The sequence below is a fragment of the Pelophylax lessonae genome, assembly GCF_965119305.1.
Source record: "Pelophylax lessonae genome assembly, chromosome: 2".
Lineage (NCBI taxonomy): Eukaryota > Metazoa > Chordata > Amphibia > Anura > Ranidae > Pelophylax > Pelophylax lessonae.
In genome coordinates this window covers 176,012,795-176,031,037 of record NC_138769.1, presented here as the reverse complement: position 1 = coordinate 176,031,037, position 18,243 = coordinate 176,012,795, and the positions used below count along the sequence as shown (strand labels likewise).

At 39.8% G+C, this 18,243-nt stretch overlaps 1 protein-coding gene across 4 annotated transcripts in view; it reads right to left on the bottom strand.

The window, feature by feature from the left end:
• The window catches only part of CDKL5 (cyclin dependent kinase like 5), a 543,213-nt gene that overhangs the window by 76,114 nt on the left and 448,856 nt on the right, over positions 1 to 18,243 (bottom strand). For all 4 annotated transcript variants that reach the window (XM_082245786.1, XM_082245789.1, XM_082245787.1 and 1 more), the window contains exons 10-11: positions 16,883 to 17,072; positions 1,777 to 1,857 (exon numbers count right to left, since the gene is read on the bottom strand). In XM_082245786.1, the coding sequence (XP_082101912.1) occupies positions 1,777 to 1,857; positions 16,883 to 17,072 (271 nt within the window). The remainder of the gene's footprint in view (positions 1 to 1,776; positions 1,858 to 16,882; positions 17,073 to 18,243) is intronic.

The following is an 18,243-nucleotide window of genomic DNA, read 5'->3' as shown; positions in this document are numbered from 1 at the left end:
ACTGTCACCATCCACTGCCTTACTAACTGTCACCATCCAAAGCCCTAATTACAGACACAATCCACAGCCCTATTTACTGACACCATCCACAGCCCTACTAACTGACACCATCCACAGCCCTACTAACTGTCACCAACTACAGCCCTACTAACTGTCACCAACTACAGCCCTACTAACCGTCACCATACTTTGTCCTACTATCACCATTCACTGGCCTACTGACTGACCTTATCCTCTGCCCTACTAAAGGACACCATCCACTGCTCTACTGACTGACACTGTCCACTGCCCTACGGACACTGTCCACTGCACTACTGACCCCTGCATGCTGTCCTACTGACCCCATCCTCTGCCATACGGACCCCCTTAATCTGCCCTAAAACTGATGACCCCTGCACTACCTATTACTAACCTCTATACACCGCCCTACCTATTACTGACCTCTAAATGCTGCCCTGCATTCAGGCCTGAAACTAGTCGAGCAAGTCAGCTTGCAGTACCAGATGTTCTGCCATCATGACATATGTCTGCATCAGAATTGCAGGATGAGCAATTACTCTTCAAATATGTTTTTTATATTTTTACAGTGACATTCGTTTTATTATAATTTTTTCCTTGTGTCATTCTTATTATTTAGCTAGGTCTTACTAGTTTGTTTCTTTAAAAAAAAAAAGGTTGAACCCCGATGATCTTTGATCTCTTTTATGTTGTTCAAGTAGATCTCCATCTCTCAAAGATTGCCTACCCATGTTCTAGACACATAGCAGAGACATAGGCATTGTTAAATTTACAGAGTCTTGTGTTTTGCTTTCCAAAAGAGCCTATTTTAAATGTTTTTACATCTGAATAATACAGCATTAGTATTTTACATATTTACTGAAAGGTCCACTTTTGCATAGAAAAAAAGCTATTCAGTCGCAAGGATTGCGAGGCCATACAATGTGATTAGAGGAGAAGCGTTTTAACCTCAGGCAACACAGGGAGATCTTTACTGTTAGGGCTACAAGATTGTGGAATTCTCTACCACAAGAGGTGGTTTCTGCGGGAAGTATGGCTATTTTCAAAAGACTCTTGGACGTACATTTCAATGATCAGAACATTCAGGGTTATGAGAGATGATTACGGCCACACACACCTATACAGGTTGAACTGCATGGACTATTGTCTTTAGTCAACCTCAACTACTATGTAACTATGTAACTCAAGCTTCCTCATCAAAGTTTTTATTTACCAAATCCTGTCATATGTTGAGGGACCAAAATCCTTAAAGGGAAACTTACAGCGTAAGTTTTCCCCCCACCTCCCTGCCCACAACCTTCTGGGACATGTCACAGGTCACAGAAGGCTGCAGGACCATTCACAAAGTACAGAGAGGCTCGTGCATGTGCAGTGGGAAGCCGAATGTGAAGCCGCAAGGAGCACAGCTGGCTTGCTTTAGTAAACCTGACAATGCCAGGAAATTGAAAACTCGTGAACAACCGGCCCATGTGTGGATGACACTGGATCCTTGGACAGATACAGTAAGTGTCCTTTTTATTAAAAATCAGCAGCTAAAGTATTTGTAGCAGCTGACATTTATTTTTTTTTTCATACAGCCTGAAGATTAAACAGATTTTTGGTATTGCTCTTACTGGCCAATACGCATTGTGCTGTCAAAAGAAGCAGAGAATCGCTCTCCACAATCTCCACTCCACATGGCAGCTAAATAAATCACTGCACAGTTTCGTAACAGAAACACATAAATGGCAAAGAGCACTCAAAGAAGATGTTCCATACCTTCATGAGGTCAAGTAATACACCACTAATGATGCCTAAATATCGTCTTTCCAAAGACTGAGGGTGATTTACAGCCGGAAACTGAAATACAAGAAAGGAAAGAAATCTTTATAAAAAAAAACACAAATAAAATCTATAACAGATCCTTTTGTATCACAAATATTTTAGAGAACCGGTTTTGTCTTTGCATACTGTATATATATAGCAAACTATCCACATGTAAAATATGCATTGGTATAATGAAACTATCTATTTGGCCACCCTGGAGATTCTTCCCAACATGATATATGATTTTACTATTTTTTAAATAAATACGGAATGGTTTTTACATATTACACTATGAGGAGTCCTCTTCCTTGTCTTGTCCTCTGAGACCACCTACAGGAACTTCATCGTTTGGGACATAAGCCATACCGGCCCACGGAGATTCCAAAGCGTTACCTGATCTTTTGTTGACATAAGCCAACAAAGATCAACTTCATCTGGTGAGTCTGCATTCTTTCCACTATTTGGCAGTGTTCGGAGGGTGCCACCACCACTGCTTGCACACCTTATTGTCACAACGTTTGGGTGTTACATATATTTGCATTTGAGACAAATTTTTGGACTATTCATTGGTTTCAGCAGATGGCGATATATGTGTGAATGTTTACATATTCTCCTATTACGTCGATGCACTTGAACACACTTTTTGCACTATAGCACTTTGATTATGTATTGCACGTATATTCATTGCACATAATTATGTATTACAATATGTTTTGATGCATATGCACTTGAAATTTGCACAGTATTTGTATATAGTGTAAATAGGGGGATTTAGCGCTGCCTTTGCACATCCTCAAATCTAGATATGAGCTGATGGTAAAATTTGACTGTGGTACTTCTACAGTAAAACTTAACTCCATATTTGAGATACTTGTACCTGTAAAACGTTAATACAAAATATTGAAACTTAAAAATCTAATTATACTGCAGTTTACCAGTCCTTAGTATCTGCATTTTTTTTAATTTTTTATGCAAAGAACATTTTCTGTAAGTACAGGAAATTCATGTTGATCTCAATAGAAATGTGGTGTTTTTGTAATGTCTTTTGAATTGGACTGATTTATCAAACAATGTTACCTTCCTCCCAAGTTGTCCTTTGCAAACTACTAATTCTTCTCCTGAAGAGTAGGGATGATCGAACGGTTCGGGTCGACCATCGGTTCGATCCGAACATTGACTGTTCGAAATTCGGCCGAATTCCGAATTTTTTGCGGAAAAAGTTTCGGAATTCGGCAACCAGAGCCGACCAAAATGCAATGAGACAGGAACTGGGCTTTAAAAGCCAGTGATTGGACCAGAACCATCAGTAAAAGCCAATTGAGGGGACAGGAGGATGCTAGGAATGTGATTGGAGTGACTAGGAGGTCCAGAGGCCAATCAGTAGTGAATACGCCCCTCAGTATATAACATAGCCCCGCCAAATCTCTAGCACTGTAATACAGGGCTGTGGAAGAGAGTGGAAGTAGTTCTGTTACTCCTGCTTCAAAAGTGTCATTTAGCAATTATTAGTGTGAGGAAAGGGATATCTAGTGTAGTTAGGGTACTATTTTCCACTATAGTTAGATTCAATAATCAAGTTTCTGTAGGGAAAGTGTTAAGTATCAGGGTGACTGTAGTGTAGTGTAGGGTGAACTGACTCTGACTGCTATGGCAGGGTGACCAAACTCTTCCATGTCAGGGTGACCGCAATAGAAAAAAGATTGTTTGTCTTAGAATTGCAGTAGAGCAGGCATATGGCTCCGCTCCATTCACACCTGGCCGTTTTTGTTGCAGGCGTTTATTGGGCTTTTTTGTGGACGTCTTTGGAGGCAGGCATGACATCTGAACTTCTGTGTAGGGGTATATATACACACACACACATATATGTATATATATACACATACACACATATAGGTGTGAAAGGAGCGGAACCCTATAGCTGCGCTAATGAAATTATTTGCAGGCATAGGGCTCCGCTCCTATCACACCTATATGTGTGTATGTGTATATATACATATATGTGTGTTTGTACATATACCCCTATACAGAAGTTCAGATGTTATGCTTGCCTCCAAAGACGCCTAAAAAATGCCCAAAAAAATGCCTGCAACAACACACCTGGGTGTTTTTGTTGATCTGACAGTTCATTTTTTTCATTCAGTCAGCGGGCTGAATGAAAAAAAACTAAGCTGCTTCCCCTATCCACTAATTTAGGATGGATGGGGGAATCTTCCACTTTGCACTATTGTATTCCAAAAGCTGGGAGTGCTCAGTAAAAATGTCAATTGTAAATAAAAGAGATATGACCACAAGGTGGCATGCACCTTGTTGGACTTAACCCCTAGTAATCCTGAACATTTCATAAAGTTGCTGAATTCCTGCTTGAAATTTGTGACTACTGAAAAGAATCTCCCCATCATACATAGCTAAAAAGATCATTGGTGTCAGTAGGAACTTATCTGAGAGGCAGTGACTGCTCCTTGCTCAAGGAACCCCTAGCAACCTCTCGAGGAGCCCTAGGGTTCCATGGAACCCTGGTTGAGTAAGCCGGCTTTAAAAAATCCAACCTGATACACCCAATGTGTATATATCTATCATCATTTGTAACACCCATGAAACAGCTTTTATGTTTCAAAAGGGACAATATATAAAATATATTTGAAAAAGAAATATATATATATGTGTATACACACACACACACACACACACACAGTATCTCACAAAAGTGAGTACACCCCTCACATGTTTGTAAATACTTTATTCTATCTTTTCATGTGACAACACTGAACAATTACACTTTTCTACAATGTAAAGTAGTAAGTGTACAGCTTGTATAACAGTGTACATTTTCTGCCCCCTCAAAATAACTCAACACACAGCCATTAATGTCTAAACCGCTGGCAACTAAAGTGAGTACAACCCTAGATGACAATGTCGAAATTGGGCCCAAAATGTCAATATTTTGTTTGGCCACCATTATTTTCCAGCATTGCCTTAGCCCTTTTGGGCATGGAGTTCACCAGATCTTCACAGGTTGCTACTGGAGTCCTCTTCCACTCCTCCATGACGACATCATAGAGCTGGTGGATGTTAGAGACCTTGTGCTCCTCCACCTTCCGTTTGAGGATTCTCCCCAGATGCTCAATAAGGTTTAGGTTTGGAGACATGCTTGGCCAGTCCATTACCTTTACCCTAAGCTTTTTTAACAAGGCAGTGGTTGTCTTGGAGGTTTGTTCGGGGTCGTTATCCTGTTGGAATACTGCCCTGCGGCCCAGTCTCCGATGGGAGGGAATCACGCTCTGCTTCAGTAGGTCACAGTACATCTTGGCATTCATGGTTCCCTCAATGAACTGTAGCTCCCCAGTGCCGACAGCACTCATGCAGCCCCAGACCATGGCACTCCCACCACCATGCTTGACTGGAGGCAAGACACACTTCTTTTTGTACTCTTCACCTGGTTGCCGCCACATACGCCTGACACCATCAGAATCAAATACATTTATTTTGATGTCATCAGACCACAGGACATAGTTCCAGTAATCCATGTCCTTAATCTGCTTGTCTTCAGCAAACTGCTTGTTTTTCTGTCTCTATGGGCAGCGTCTCTATCCCAGCCGCCGGATGTGTTTCTATCGCAGCCGCCGGATGTGTCTCCCCCCCCAGCCAATCGCCGTGCCAACACTAACTTGCTACACGAAGGGACGTACATGTTCGGCAAGTGGTTAAAGGTGAAAGGTGGGGGCAGTTCCATGGTCCAGCAAATAAAGTCATTATTTTACTTTAGGACACTTTAATAGGGCAACTTTGGCAGTGGACACTAATGTTTCCTTGAAGTTCTTATTAATGAACTTTCCTAAATCTTTTCCAGCCATGTTCTTTCATGTCAGTCCACTCTTACAGATGTTCTCATTTCTGAATAAACAAAGAAAGTGTACCAGTGTTTCATCACCCTTCTGCAAACATTAAATTTGTATAAAATGCGTTCAAAATTTTGGTAGCACAGTCTCAGGGAAAATTAAGACTTTAGCATTTTCAGACCAACAGTGCCCCTTCTTAAACTGAGGAGTTAAACCACTAAACACTAGAGAACAGACAGGCCCCCACTCCAATTACAAAATGCAGTGCCCAGGGCCAAAGTGTCCTGTCATTGGAAGCAGGCGATGCAGGCAAATGGTTATACATATTACAACTAGAAAGATGATGTTTGCATAGTCATTTGGGATAGCTCTACATATGTTTTGGTAAGCGATATGTGCTAACAGCATACTGTATGTTGACAGTTATCTGGTCCTCTTATTTACATTAGCATTTTATATTTTGTCCACAGATTGTACTTCTTTAGACCATTGGCACATTTATGTCCTTCTGTAGATTGTTAAAAACAGAACGACTGAGTAAAGAATTGTCTGCCATGTCAGAGCTATTACAAACATTGCCGTTGAACAGTAAAGTGCCTTGAAAAAGTATTCATACCCCCTGTAAATTTTCCACATTTCGTCATGTTACAACCAAAATGTAAATGTATTTTATTAGGATTTTATGTGATAGACCAACACAAAGTGTCACATATATCTGAAGTGGAAGAAAAATGATAAAAGGTTTTAAATTTATTTTACAAATAAATATCTTAAAAGTGTGGCGTGCATTTGTATTCAGCCCCCTTTACCCTGATACCCCTAACTAAAATCTAGTGAAACCAATTGCCTTCAGAAGTCACCTAATTTGTAAATAGTGTCAACAGTCAACCTGTGTGTAATTTCATTTCAGTATAAATACAGCTGTTCAGTGAAGCCCTCAGAAGTTTGTTGGAGAACCTTAGTGAACAAACAGCATCATGAAGGCCAAGGAACACATCAGACAAGTCATGGAAAAAGTGGTGGAGACGTTTAAAGCAGGGTTAGGTTATAAAAAAATATCCCAAGCTTTGAGCATCTCACAGAGAACTGTTCAATCCATCATCTGAAAATGGAAAGACTATAGCACAACTGCAAACCTCCAAGACATGGCCGACCCCTAAACTGAAAGGCCGGGCAAGGAGAACATTAATCATAGAAGCAGCCAAGAGGCCCAAGGTAACTCTGGAGGAGCTGCAGAGATCCACAGCTCTTGTCCACAAAACAAATATTAATCGTGCACTTCACAAACCTGGCATATATGGAAGAGTGACAAGAAGGAAGCCATTGCTGAAAGAAAGCCATAAGAAGTCCTGTTTGCGAGAAGCCATGTGGGGGACACAGCAAACATGTGGAAGAAGGTGCTCTGGTCAGATGAGACCAAAATTAAACTTTTTGGCCTAAAAGCAAAACACTATGTGAGGTAGAAAACTAACACTGCACATCACCCTGAACACACCATCCCCACCCCACCCCGTGAAACATGGTGGTGGCAGCATCATGTCGTGGGGATGTTTTTCTTCAGCAAGGACAGGGAAACTGGTCAATGTTGATGGGAAGATGGATAGAGCCAAATACAGGGCAATCTTAGAAGAAAACCTGTTAAGAGTCTGAAAAAGACTTGTGACTGGAGTGGAAGTTCCCCTTCCAGCAAGGCAACGACCCTAAACATACAACCAGAGCTACAATGGAATGGTTTACATATTCATGTGTTAGAGTGGCCCATTTAAAGTCCAGATCTAATTCGAATTGAGAATTTTCGACTAGACTTGAAAATTGCTGTTCACAGACGCTCTCCATCTAATCTGACAGAGCTTGAAGCTATTTTGCAAGGAAGAATGGGCAAAAATGTCTAAGAGTTGCAGCTGTAACTGCAGTGAAAGGTGGTTCTACAAAGTATTGACTCAGGGGCCTAAATAAAAATGCACATCACACTTTTCAGATATTTGTAAAAACTTTTGAAAACCATTTATCATTTTCCTTCCACTTCACAATTGTGTGCCACTTTGTATTGGTCTATTACATAAAATCCCAATAAAATACATTTACATTTTAGGTTGTAACATGATAAAATGTGGAAAATTTCAAGGTATATGAGTAATTTTTCAAGTCACTGTATATCCTCTAGTTTTAATATTAAAATAGATTTTAAAAACAAAGCAATAGCAGACAGTGCCATGAAAAGCAAACATTCAAAAGGTTTAGAGAAATCCATATTGATCATTATTCTGAAAAATACAGAGCACTTTTTTTGCAGATCAAGGCTAGATAATGTTTAATGCTCTGTGAGTTATTATTCTTTGATCATTAAATTTTTGGGCTCAATTCAAAGGATTACAAATTCTCCCTTAATCTGTCTTGAAGGTACTTGTAGAGGTCATCAAGAACCCAAACACGCTTGAAAATAGCTGGTAGCAACACGTTAGCCCTACAGCTCTAATTGTGGGAATTCTGGAAGGCATGAAAGCAAATTAAACAGTAATTTGTACTGTAGCTGAAAGTCAAGATTATGTTGTGTAAAAGCCAGCGTATGTTCCTGAAGCATCAACATACATTACTATTTTTAACATAGTCAAATATATTTCGATTGGCGCCTAGCTGCACCAGCCAAGAGTTATCCTTTGTATGAAATAGTTTATTTAATTAGTCAAAGAACAAACTGCAAATCCATAAAGGCTTTTAGAAAATTGATCTGACTACAGTACAATGAAAAGACTGATACAAAAAGCTAAAGTGTCGGAATATTGATGTTATTTCTGGGTATAAAATGTGTCAAGCAGAACAAAACCACACATCATTTTACAGGAAAAACAGGTCACATGTACAGTATATATTGCATCTATTTGTCTGAAGCTCTGCTTTTACTAAAACCATTTTATGCATTTTAATTACAATATTGATTCTCAGATGCGATATCGAGCATGACATCAACTGTTCAGCAAATTGTTACTGTAGGGACTGATACAAATTTGTCCTAGGCTCAAAAAAATATCTTGGCCCTATAGGCTGAATGAAAAAAAGATTCCTCCATACAAAGCATCGTTTGATCAACTTCTGTCGTGCAGGAACAGCCATACACTGATCAAAATTTGACGTGTTCCAGTTGAACATTGCTGAATTTAAATCCGTCTATGACCAAATTTACTCTAGCTACTCCTACGGAGCAAAAGGTCAATAACCCCCATTAGTGACGAATATGAAGAGGCGGCGACTGTCGGAGGACGTAAGAGAAATTAATTTTGCTCCGTTATCTGATATTATACACGGAATACATGCATGTGGTCTAAATTGAATTCTATTCATCACATGCAGGTGTCAAAGAAAAAGCAATTGCCATGCCATACAGGAGCAGAAGCAAAAAGAATATACATCCCATATATGCTATTCCAATATATAAGCTTATTATATGCACTCTGAAAATAAAATAACCAGACATAGCCAATAAGCCAGTAATGTAAACATTTACAATCTATTATGCTTCAAGATGAACTTCTGGAACAAATACTTTCATCTGGATATATTCTTCAATAGCCATAAGGGATATGAATCCAATTTTGTGCTCCAAATGCCCATGCAAGCTCAGTTTTTGCCTTGTAAAAGTAGCAGTGACATCATGACTGTACTGCACATTGACTGTGTAGAAAGCAGAGTGTGGGATGGGCCCATCAGGACCACCCACTGCCTGTAGAAAACTACAGGAGGGTGCAGAGACAAGACCAGCCATCCTGCACAAGGAGAGAGAGCACCAATGACTGTTTTTTTTTACAAGACGCGCCAGCTTCACTCTGGATTACTGCACAGATCTGGTAGAAATACACAAAGCGTACTAAGATCTGAATAAGAATACACATGGCTCTTGTACTTAAACAATATTAGCTTATCCCGGAGTTCCTCTTTAAATACATTTTTTTTTTCAAAATAAATGTTTTATTAAATGGAAATGTATCACTAGGAAGAAAGAATTTATTTTTTTATTTTTCACAGAGTGGGTTAGGATTATACTTTTTGTCAAGTTGTTATTACCGCTTTCTATTTGTGCTGGTGACCATTGTCACTGAAGAAGAAAGGGGAATTCCACAATTTTGGAGCTGTCTCTAGAACAAGAGGCAAGGGGAAATCTTCAAGGGAGGACATCTTTTCCAGTGACAACTGTGTAAGAGGAAAATTTCCCCCAATTTGGGTGATTTCCTAAAAAGTTCTGCAGCAACTTTGGGACATCAAGAAAAGGGAATTTCCTCAATGGCGCACAAACAAAATAAAAACAAAATAAAAAAATTGGAAAGATAATTTATCCCTTCCCTACTGTATCCAAAACCAATAAAAAAAGTTTTGTCTATACATACACTTTAATATTGAGTTTTGTCCAAGTGAATGTGAGTGTTAGTAGTCCCAGTTGTTAAAGTATAACCAAAGCTATTTTGGCTATGCTTCTTCTATGGATCACAGGATTGTAGTTAGCTCTGCACTCCTGTGACCCATTTTCAGCTGACAACGGTACTAATCTAAGATCAACATGTGAAATTTTAGGGGCATCACCCCTAAATAGGGGGATGGTGCTAGGAGATGGGTAGGAGTGGAGTAAAGAGATGGTTCTAGGAGGTTCTAGGAGGTGGGGTAGAGGCAGAGACCAGTGTGACCTGGGGAGGGGGAGTTCCTGCACCTTTTGTTTGAGATAAAAACTCCTGCCTATGACAAGTTAATAATTATTATTGTGATTGTATTATAACTTTTGCACGTAGACTACACATTTTTTCATCAATGGTATTATCTTGGGACTTTTTTTAGACCATACAATTTGAATAATTGGCCTAACTGGGGCACAATGTATATGCATTTAGAATTGCTTTTACTTTTTTGAGAGCAGAAGTTTTCTCTTCAGTTAAACATTAAGTTAAAGCAAGTCTGTCAAAAGAGAAATATAAGAAATCTCATTGTTGGCCATACAATCAAATTGTAATGTGTGTGGACAGCAATAATCAGTAGCGTTTGAACATTTTTCAATACCCTTCGTGCTTCTAAAAAGTTATTTTCTAGCCTTTAGCATTCTGCTTTATTATGTATGCCTTTGATTCCTATATCATAATTCTTTGAACTCCAGCCCTCACAGACTGTTTTTAATGTTGCACCCAACAGTTTTAATAATTAGTTGTCCATGTTATCAGTAATGGAAGCTGGAAGACAGCTGGGTTAATTAATAGTCCATAATAACTTGTTTGTGATAAGGCAAATGCACATTGAAGGCATGTCTGATTTACAACCAAAAGACAGCAGAAAAATAATCAGGACAACGATTTTGCAAATGACTTCTTTGTAAACTGAAGACTATTAGTGTAAAAAAAGAATAATGTTGAATTTATGACACGTCTGGTTTCCTATTTAATATGATGTAGTAACCATAATGTAGCCTGTTTCTGAATTACTCAATTTCTTCTGGTTTGCGGTTTACCTTAGCTATTGTCTAAGGCCTGTTCACATCTGGTGATTTGGGATTGTGGACAGAAATGGCGCAACTCGCCAGATGTGAATAGGGCATCATTTATGAATTCACTTTGTTACCAACAGACCCAAAACATTCCCTGCTCATTTCCATTTATTAAGGACTTCACCCTTGTGATAGATGTGTTCCCTGTCTGCTACAATGTTAACCGTTGGCAGTTGACTAAACCTGGTGGCCATGACCTGGGAATATAATTTCATAGAATTCACAGTCCTTGCATCCTGATTAAAAGTAGGTATTTAAAAGACTGTATGGGGGAAATTCAAGAAAGCCACTTTTGGTTGCTATGGCTGCGACAGATTCAAATTACAGTTTTCAGATATGCAAACTGGTAGTAATTAGGACCAAGTCTGAACACACATTAGGAATTCCATGGTCTGTCTTGGAGGGATCAGGCCTAAAACAAGTGATGGAGAGGAACCAAGTTTAACCAAAGCAAAGCAGAGGGACCCAGTGGAAAAAAGGGGTTGATTTACTAAAGGCAAATAGACTTTACAAGGAAAGTTGCACTTTGCATGGGAGCTTAGTAAATGTGCCATCATCCATACAGGTTTAAACAAAAAGGCTGTTTTTTAATTGCCTTGTACATTATAATTTTTGCAGACTGAAATTTCACCACATGCATTAAGCTCTGGTGAAAATTTCTATGTAATGTGCAACTTCTCTTATAAAATGCATCTTCACTTGCAAAGTGAACAGCTTAGGATACGTTTGCAAATCATCTCCATAGCGAGGGGCAGCCTTGGGTCCACATTCCATTTTCAGTGCAGACCCAACCCCACCACACTGCACAGCAGCATTGGTTGCTAAGATGCTTGTCATTTTTAGATAAGGGCATTACCAGCATCCCACTCCTTTGTTTACATTTAGCTGTCAGGTGGGGAGTGTCCCAGCCGGCAGCTGAATTAGGCTGGCCATAGATGGATTGTTTTTTTGTTTTTGTAATTAGTCAGTGGGCTGTTCAAAAAAAAAAAAAAAAATGAAGGAATCCCCCATCCACACATTCGGGGAGATTGAAGAACCCCCCCCCCCCCCACTGTGCTTATGTATTCTGACAGCTGTACTCCTCTGCTGTCAGAATACACTAACTGGTGCTGCAGCTACATGCCTGCAGTGCAGATACGTCCTGAAGAAGCGTGCTGGGTCACGCGAAACACGTTGACGTCACACGCGGTCACACCTCTGGCTCCGCCCACCACCCGGACCTTCACGCCGCAGCCGGCGTTCCTTACAGCTGAAGCCGGTCTAGCGGCGTTATTATCACGGCTTCCTCCTCCTCCCCTGGTTGGCACTTCCAAACCTTCAAACCTCCAACATTGTTATTGGGCACCTTCGGTCTGCACTACTCGGATCTCCATGGACTTTCCACAAGCTTGGCACGTGAGTTCCGATCTCTAAGTGATATATTGCTACCAGTTGGCTGATCCATGTGCTTGCCTGAATCTACTGCAGCACTCTGCTTCATTTTGCCTGCAATTGCTTGGTAAGCCTCTTCCCTGTCTTCCACCTGGGTCCGGAGGGACAATCTGCACTAAGCATATGTATATTGGGCCATCCGCTCTTATACCAAATACTCCTTGTGGACACAGTACATTGCCCATACATTGAGGTGGAATTCTGCACCCCTATACAAGTGACCCAGGGATGATCTGAGCAGAGGAGGCTTACATACCGCTTTGTCCTATGCTTGCTTGCTACATATCATACTGCTTTACTATCTTGCATTGCTTGCTTTGCCACTGGTTTGTTCACTTTGACCGAATTAGGTGCCAATAAAGGATTTCATTTTGAGAACTGTGCCTCTAAATACCAGAGTCAGTTGTTTTGGAGAAAATAAGCCCCTTATTGATCACATCAGGTGGGACATCAGCCCCAGGAGTTTATATCAAGCCCATTGAAGCTTCACTCCATCTGTATACAGCTTTGTTCCCAGCTCCTGGACTTACCCTGCATATCCCTGATGGCCTCCATTTTCCCACGAGCCTTCTATCAAGATCCTTGATTGGGACTTTTTACAGCTTCCATTGGTCCTTGGATTTGGATTTGTGCAAAGGGGCTGGGGTGGTGGGCTGTTCAGGTGGCTGTGGCCTTGGTTGGGTGGTGGGTGGAGCTTTTGCGATGACACCAGCGTCACACTAGAGGCAGGACCATTTTTCACCGTTTTTATCCAGGGTCCATGAGCAATTTGTATCTCTGGAATTGTATTGCTTCAGTAATTTACATTAACCTGTTTACCGTGTTTCAATAAAGTACCAATTTTTTATCTACATCATACCAGTGTTTGAGCCATCATATGCAACTTCTTTTTTCTTGGTTTCCCAGATTGAAGAACCCCCCCCCCACTGTGCCTATGTATTCTGACCGCTGTACTCCTCTGCTGTCAGAATACACTAACTGGTGCTGCAGCTACATGCCTGCAGTGCAAATAAGATTAAAATTTTCCAACATTCCCAATGGAAAGAAGCCGACTGTTAGATTGCTTGGTCCATAGCTGCACCGGCTTTAGATATACATGTTCAGGGTTTGCTCCCCCAATTTTTTGCTTGACTGTTAGATTGGCTTCTCTCTAGTGGGAATGTCCACTGATGGACCAAAAATCATCCAGTCCCTGTTGAACCAGCCAAATTTCCATCCATCCATCCATGGCCAGCTTTTGGTCAAGGATGAATCATCGGTTACAGTAATTCCTTTGAATCTGTCGCAGTCATAATGACTAAAAGTGGCCCTAATAAGAAGTAACTGACTCTGGCACACATGTCAGAAAGCTTTATGAATCTGTTGCAAGGTTTTCTTGAATTAGACTCAAGCCATTTTAAAGGTAAACACTGCCAGGAAACTGTTGTCATTTTTTATATTGCATTTCCCGTTAGATCTACTTTCACGTAAAATGACAATTTCATCGTAACCATCAGTAAGAGATAGGTAACATAGTGTAACAAGAGTTTTTGAGTGTACACTCCAATATTATATGAAAGCTTTGGTCATAAGAGTTGTCGAACAGTTTTGAGGGCTGAGGAGAATGAGTTCTCCCCTCTGATATCTAACCTACTGGGCATGAGAGTCACTCAGGAGAGTAAGAGAAGAAATGCATGGAGACCACACCAGGTGTATTTAGCCATTCAGATCATACTGTTTACAATTTGTATAATGTTATTCTGTGAAAGTAGAAGGTAAGCTCTATGTTTAAGTTCTAAATAACATAGGTCATCCAATCACCCACAGCGAAAAGGAGTGCCGAGTCCCACTTTCATGCTATAAGTTTCAAAGTAAAGAACAATGTTCTGCCCAGACCGCTTAAAACTGTGTGTGGCACTGGAAAAATCACTAGAAGACCAAAGCCTACCCTTTATGTTATCAGGTGAGGCTGTGTAAGGTAGTCAGCCCCTATCAGGTTAGCACCTTACCACTCAACTGTTCATTCACTCCTGTGGTCATTTTGTGCTTATTATAAAGTTATTGACTAGCAGCTACATCAATTTACCTACAGAAACAGTTAATTGCAATTGAACGTTTGTAATTTCATATTCTGTAATGGATCTAACTTTTTACTATAAACCAAATATATCATTGTGTACCCCTATTAAAACTATCTTGATGTAGTCTTATTGTACAATAGGGACAGGTAAGATTTTTCCAGAGTAGTGTGTCATAACATGCAAGTTACAGCTCATCCTGAAATAATAGGTTTTGAAGGCAAGGAAATGGAGAAACTGTGTTCTGGTGAGGTGTGTAAGCAAAGGAGGGAAAATATCCAGATCTTCAAAAAAAGGGCAGGTTTAGAAAATACAGTAACACACATATTTAACTTGGAAACATAATGGGATGTGGTATCAAGGTCTTGTTATCCTTGTGGCCAGCAGTAGGAAAAAGCTTGTGTATGTAAAACCTACGACCATTGGCATGTGAAGACAGAAATTCACACTGTAGATTAAACATCTTGGATAAGCTTCATGAAACCTTCTTGGTCAAAACAGTATTTTCTGTAGGGATATCTTCCTGTACAGGAAGGGTTAGTCTTTGGCACAAATAACTCCAATCAAAAAGAGGTGAGTATGCAAAGTGGGGGTTAAGTTTATATTATGAAGAGTTAGTATTGGGGTCAAATATAGCATTAGGGGAGTTAGTAAAAGAGGGCCTGAGAATTGAGTGTCCCTCCATGTGACACGAGTGCCGCAGTAAAACTGATTAACAATGAAAGCTCATGCAATGTATTCCTGGCTGACCTGACTGTACTTTAAATGCAGAGCTGCCAACCAAAAGTGTTCTTGTTTATGGTGTTAAATACCACTCCCCCACCAATAATTCCTGCCCCTTACATTTAGCCACACAAATGAATAAACACTGGAGAAATTATATCACGCTGTACATTCTGCTGTTTTCACACAGTCTATACTAGCAGGAGATAACATGGAAACAATAAAAAAAAAATCTAATTGCTGGGTACCTCTTGGGAATTCAAAATCAAACAATGGTCCCATCTTTACAACAGACATTTGTTAGGATTATATGCACTTAATATTGATAGTGCTGCTTTTTTTTTTTGCTTATTTAGAATATAAACTGGTATCACAGTTTAAAGCAAGCTGAATAATTCCTTATGACCTAGCGTAGATTTTTACACATATAATGGTCCCATCTTGGACCATGACAGTAATAAATCTTTTAAATGCTTTTTAAAGGGAAACTGGACTCAAAAATTAAATTTTTCCTACTAATAGTATGTTAAATATCTTTGATATTATTCATTTTCTGGCTAGCTGCTTGTGTAGCTTAGAAAGTCTGATCTAAACTAGACAAACAGCTTCTTCCTGTTCTTCACCGACAACACTATCTCCCTTTATCTGAATTTGCTAAAGCTGTGGGCGGGAACCTATGATCCGCTCCTCCCATTCTGTATACGCTCACTAACTACACAGGAACAGTGTCCCTCCCTGGAAGTGATGTCACGGTCTTTTAGTAACCACACCCACTTGCTGCTCTTGGACTCAGCAGAAAGAGAGATTGAAGTCATGTGACAGCACTGAAAACTGCAAAATTAAGGTAGAAAAGCTGTTTTTTCATTCATTTTTTTCATTTTGACACATAAGGCTCACATTAATGACTGCAGGGGAGAATGTAAGGTATTAGGCTGCACTTCCGCTTTAAAAGGCATAAATTCAGTATTTTGATTTTCCAAAGGATAGGATTTATATATATATATCACTGCCATGCCAAAATGTGCCACAATTGAGACTGAAAACAGTATTGGGGTATAAACCTCAAGTATTTAGGTATGCAATCTGATAAAAATAAGACATGATTGTCTTTAACTTGTGATAATTATAATTGTGATATATTTCTCCTACAACCCAATTCTCTGAAAGATAATTTGTGTGCACCTTGAGTTTTGCATCACTTTCTCTTCTTCTATTATTAATAAAAGAATGAATGCCGGTTGGTTTTATTCCCACCCACTACATAAAAATTTTGATGACAGTTTGTGTTATATAACTTTATCTGTGAAAGAGGCTCAGAGAAGTACATATAAAAAAATAATTATTTGTGGAACAAAGAGAGTTTAAGTAATCTTTAATGTAATAAAAAAAATGACTGGTGGGGAAAGCTTTCTGTAAATGTCACACAAAATATTAATGATCATCTGCATATTTTCCATTCTAGGACATCTGCGCATATTGCTTACTACACTCACCCGCATTCCATGAAACCGGGGGTTGCTGTAAAACAGCTTCATCTGCTCTGGTGGAAGAGGTCCTAATACTTTCTGAATTGTGAAAAGCTGATCAATTTCACTTTCTCCAGGAAAGAGAGGCTGGCCATCACTTAGCTCTCCAAGGATACAACCCACGGACCACATGTCAACGGCCTTTCCATATGGGGCTCTAAAAAGAAAAAGAAAAGGGAAAAGAAAAACATGTTTAAAACTGTTAACATGTCACCGGTGTTCTCATTAATGGCATTTTACAAACTCAGTCAGACCCATCTCATTTATAGAATATCTCCAGCTGCCCACATAAACTTTTTATTCTCACTGTGCGGCATCTGAGACAAGCGAAGAGTGACTTTTTGAGCTACTCCAATAAAGTATTGTCTTCCTAATACATGCTTAAAAAATAGCCCATAACACATAAATACATGATCATCACAAGTGCAAACTACTAAGCCACAGCTGATCCCTATGCAATATACTGATCCTTGTCTGGTGTTTAGTCTAATATGCAGAGTCCTATGTAGTGCTTCTGTTAAAATCAAATCCTTACCTGGTTAACACTGTATTATACACAGGATGAGATTTATAACTCAGCAACTCATACTCACTGAATTTCTGGTGCCTTAAAGTGGCACTACAGTTCCAAACAAAAATCTGTATCCCCCTCCTAACTAAATAATAATTTGGGATTACAGGCTTCAAATGCAGATATCATAGCTGTTCCAATGGCATTCCCAACTTTGCCTAGCTGGCATATATACTGCAATGATGTGGGGAAAAGATACACTATATTACCAAAAGTATTGAGATGCCTGCTTTTACACGCACATAAACTTTAATGACATCCCAGTCCTAATCTGTAGGGTTCAATATTGAGTTGCCCCACCCTTTTTAGCTATAACAGCTTCAACACTTCTGGAAAGGCTGTCCACAAGGTTTAGGAGTGTGTCTATGGGAATGTTTGACCATTCTTCCAGATGCACATTTGTGAGGTCAGGCACTGATGTAGACAAGAAGGCCTGGCTCGCAGTCTCCGCTCTATTTCATCCCAAAGGTGTTCTATTGGGTTGAGGTCAGGACTCCGTTCAGGCCAGCCAAGTTCTTCCACCCCAAACTCCACCCATAGAAACCTTATGGACAGCCTTCCAAGAAGAGTTATAGCTGCAAAGGGAGGGCCAACTCAATATTGAACCCTATGGACTAAGACTGGGATTCAATTGAAGTTCATGTGCGTTTAAAGGCAGGCTTGCCAATACTTTTGGTAATATAGTGTATATCACAGCGCTGTTGTACCTTACTAGACAAAGTTACTTTTTAATGTGGTAGGCTTCATTTTACATACT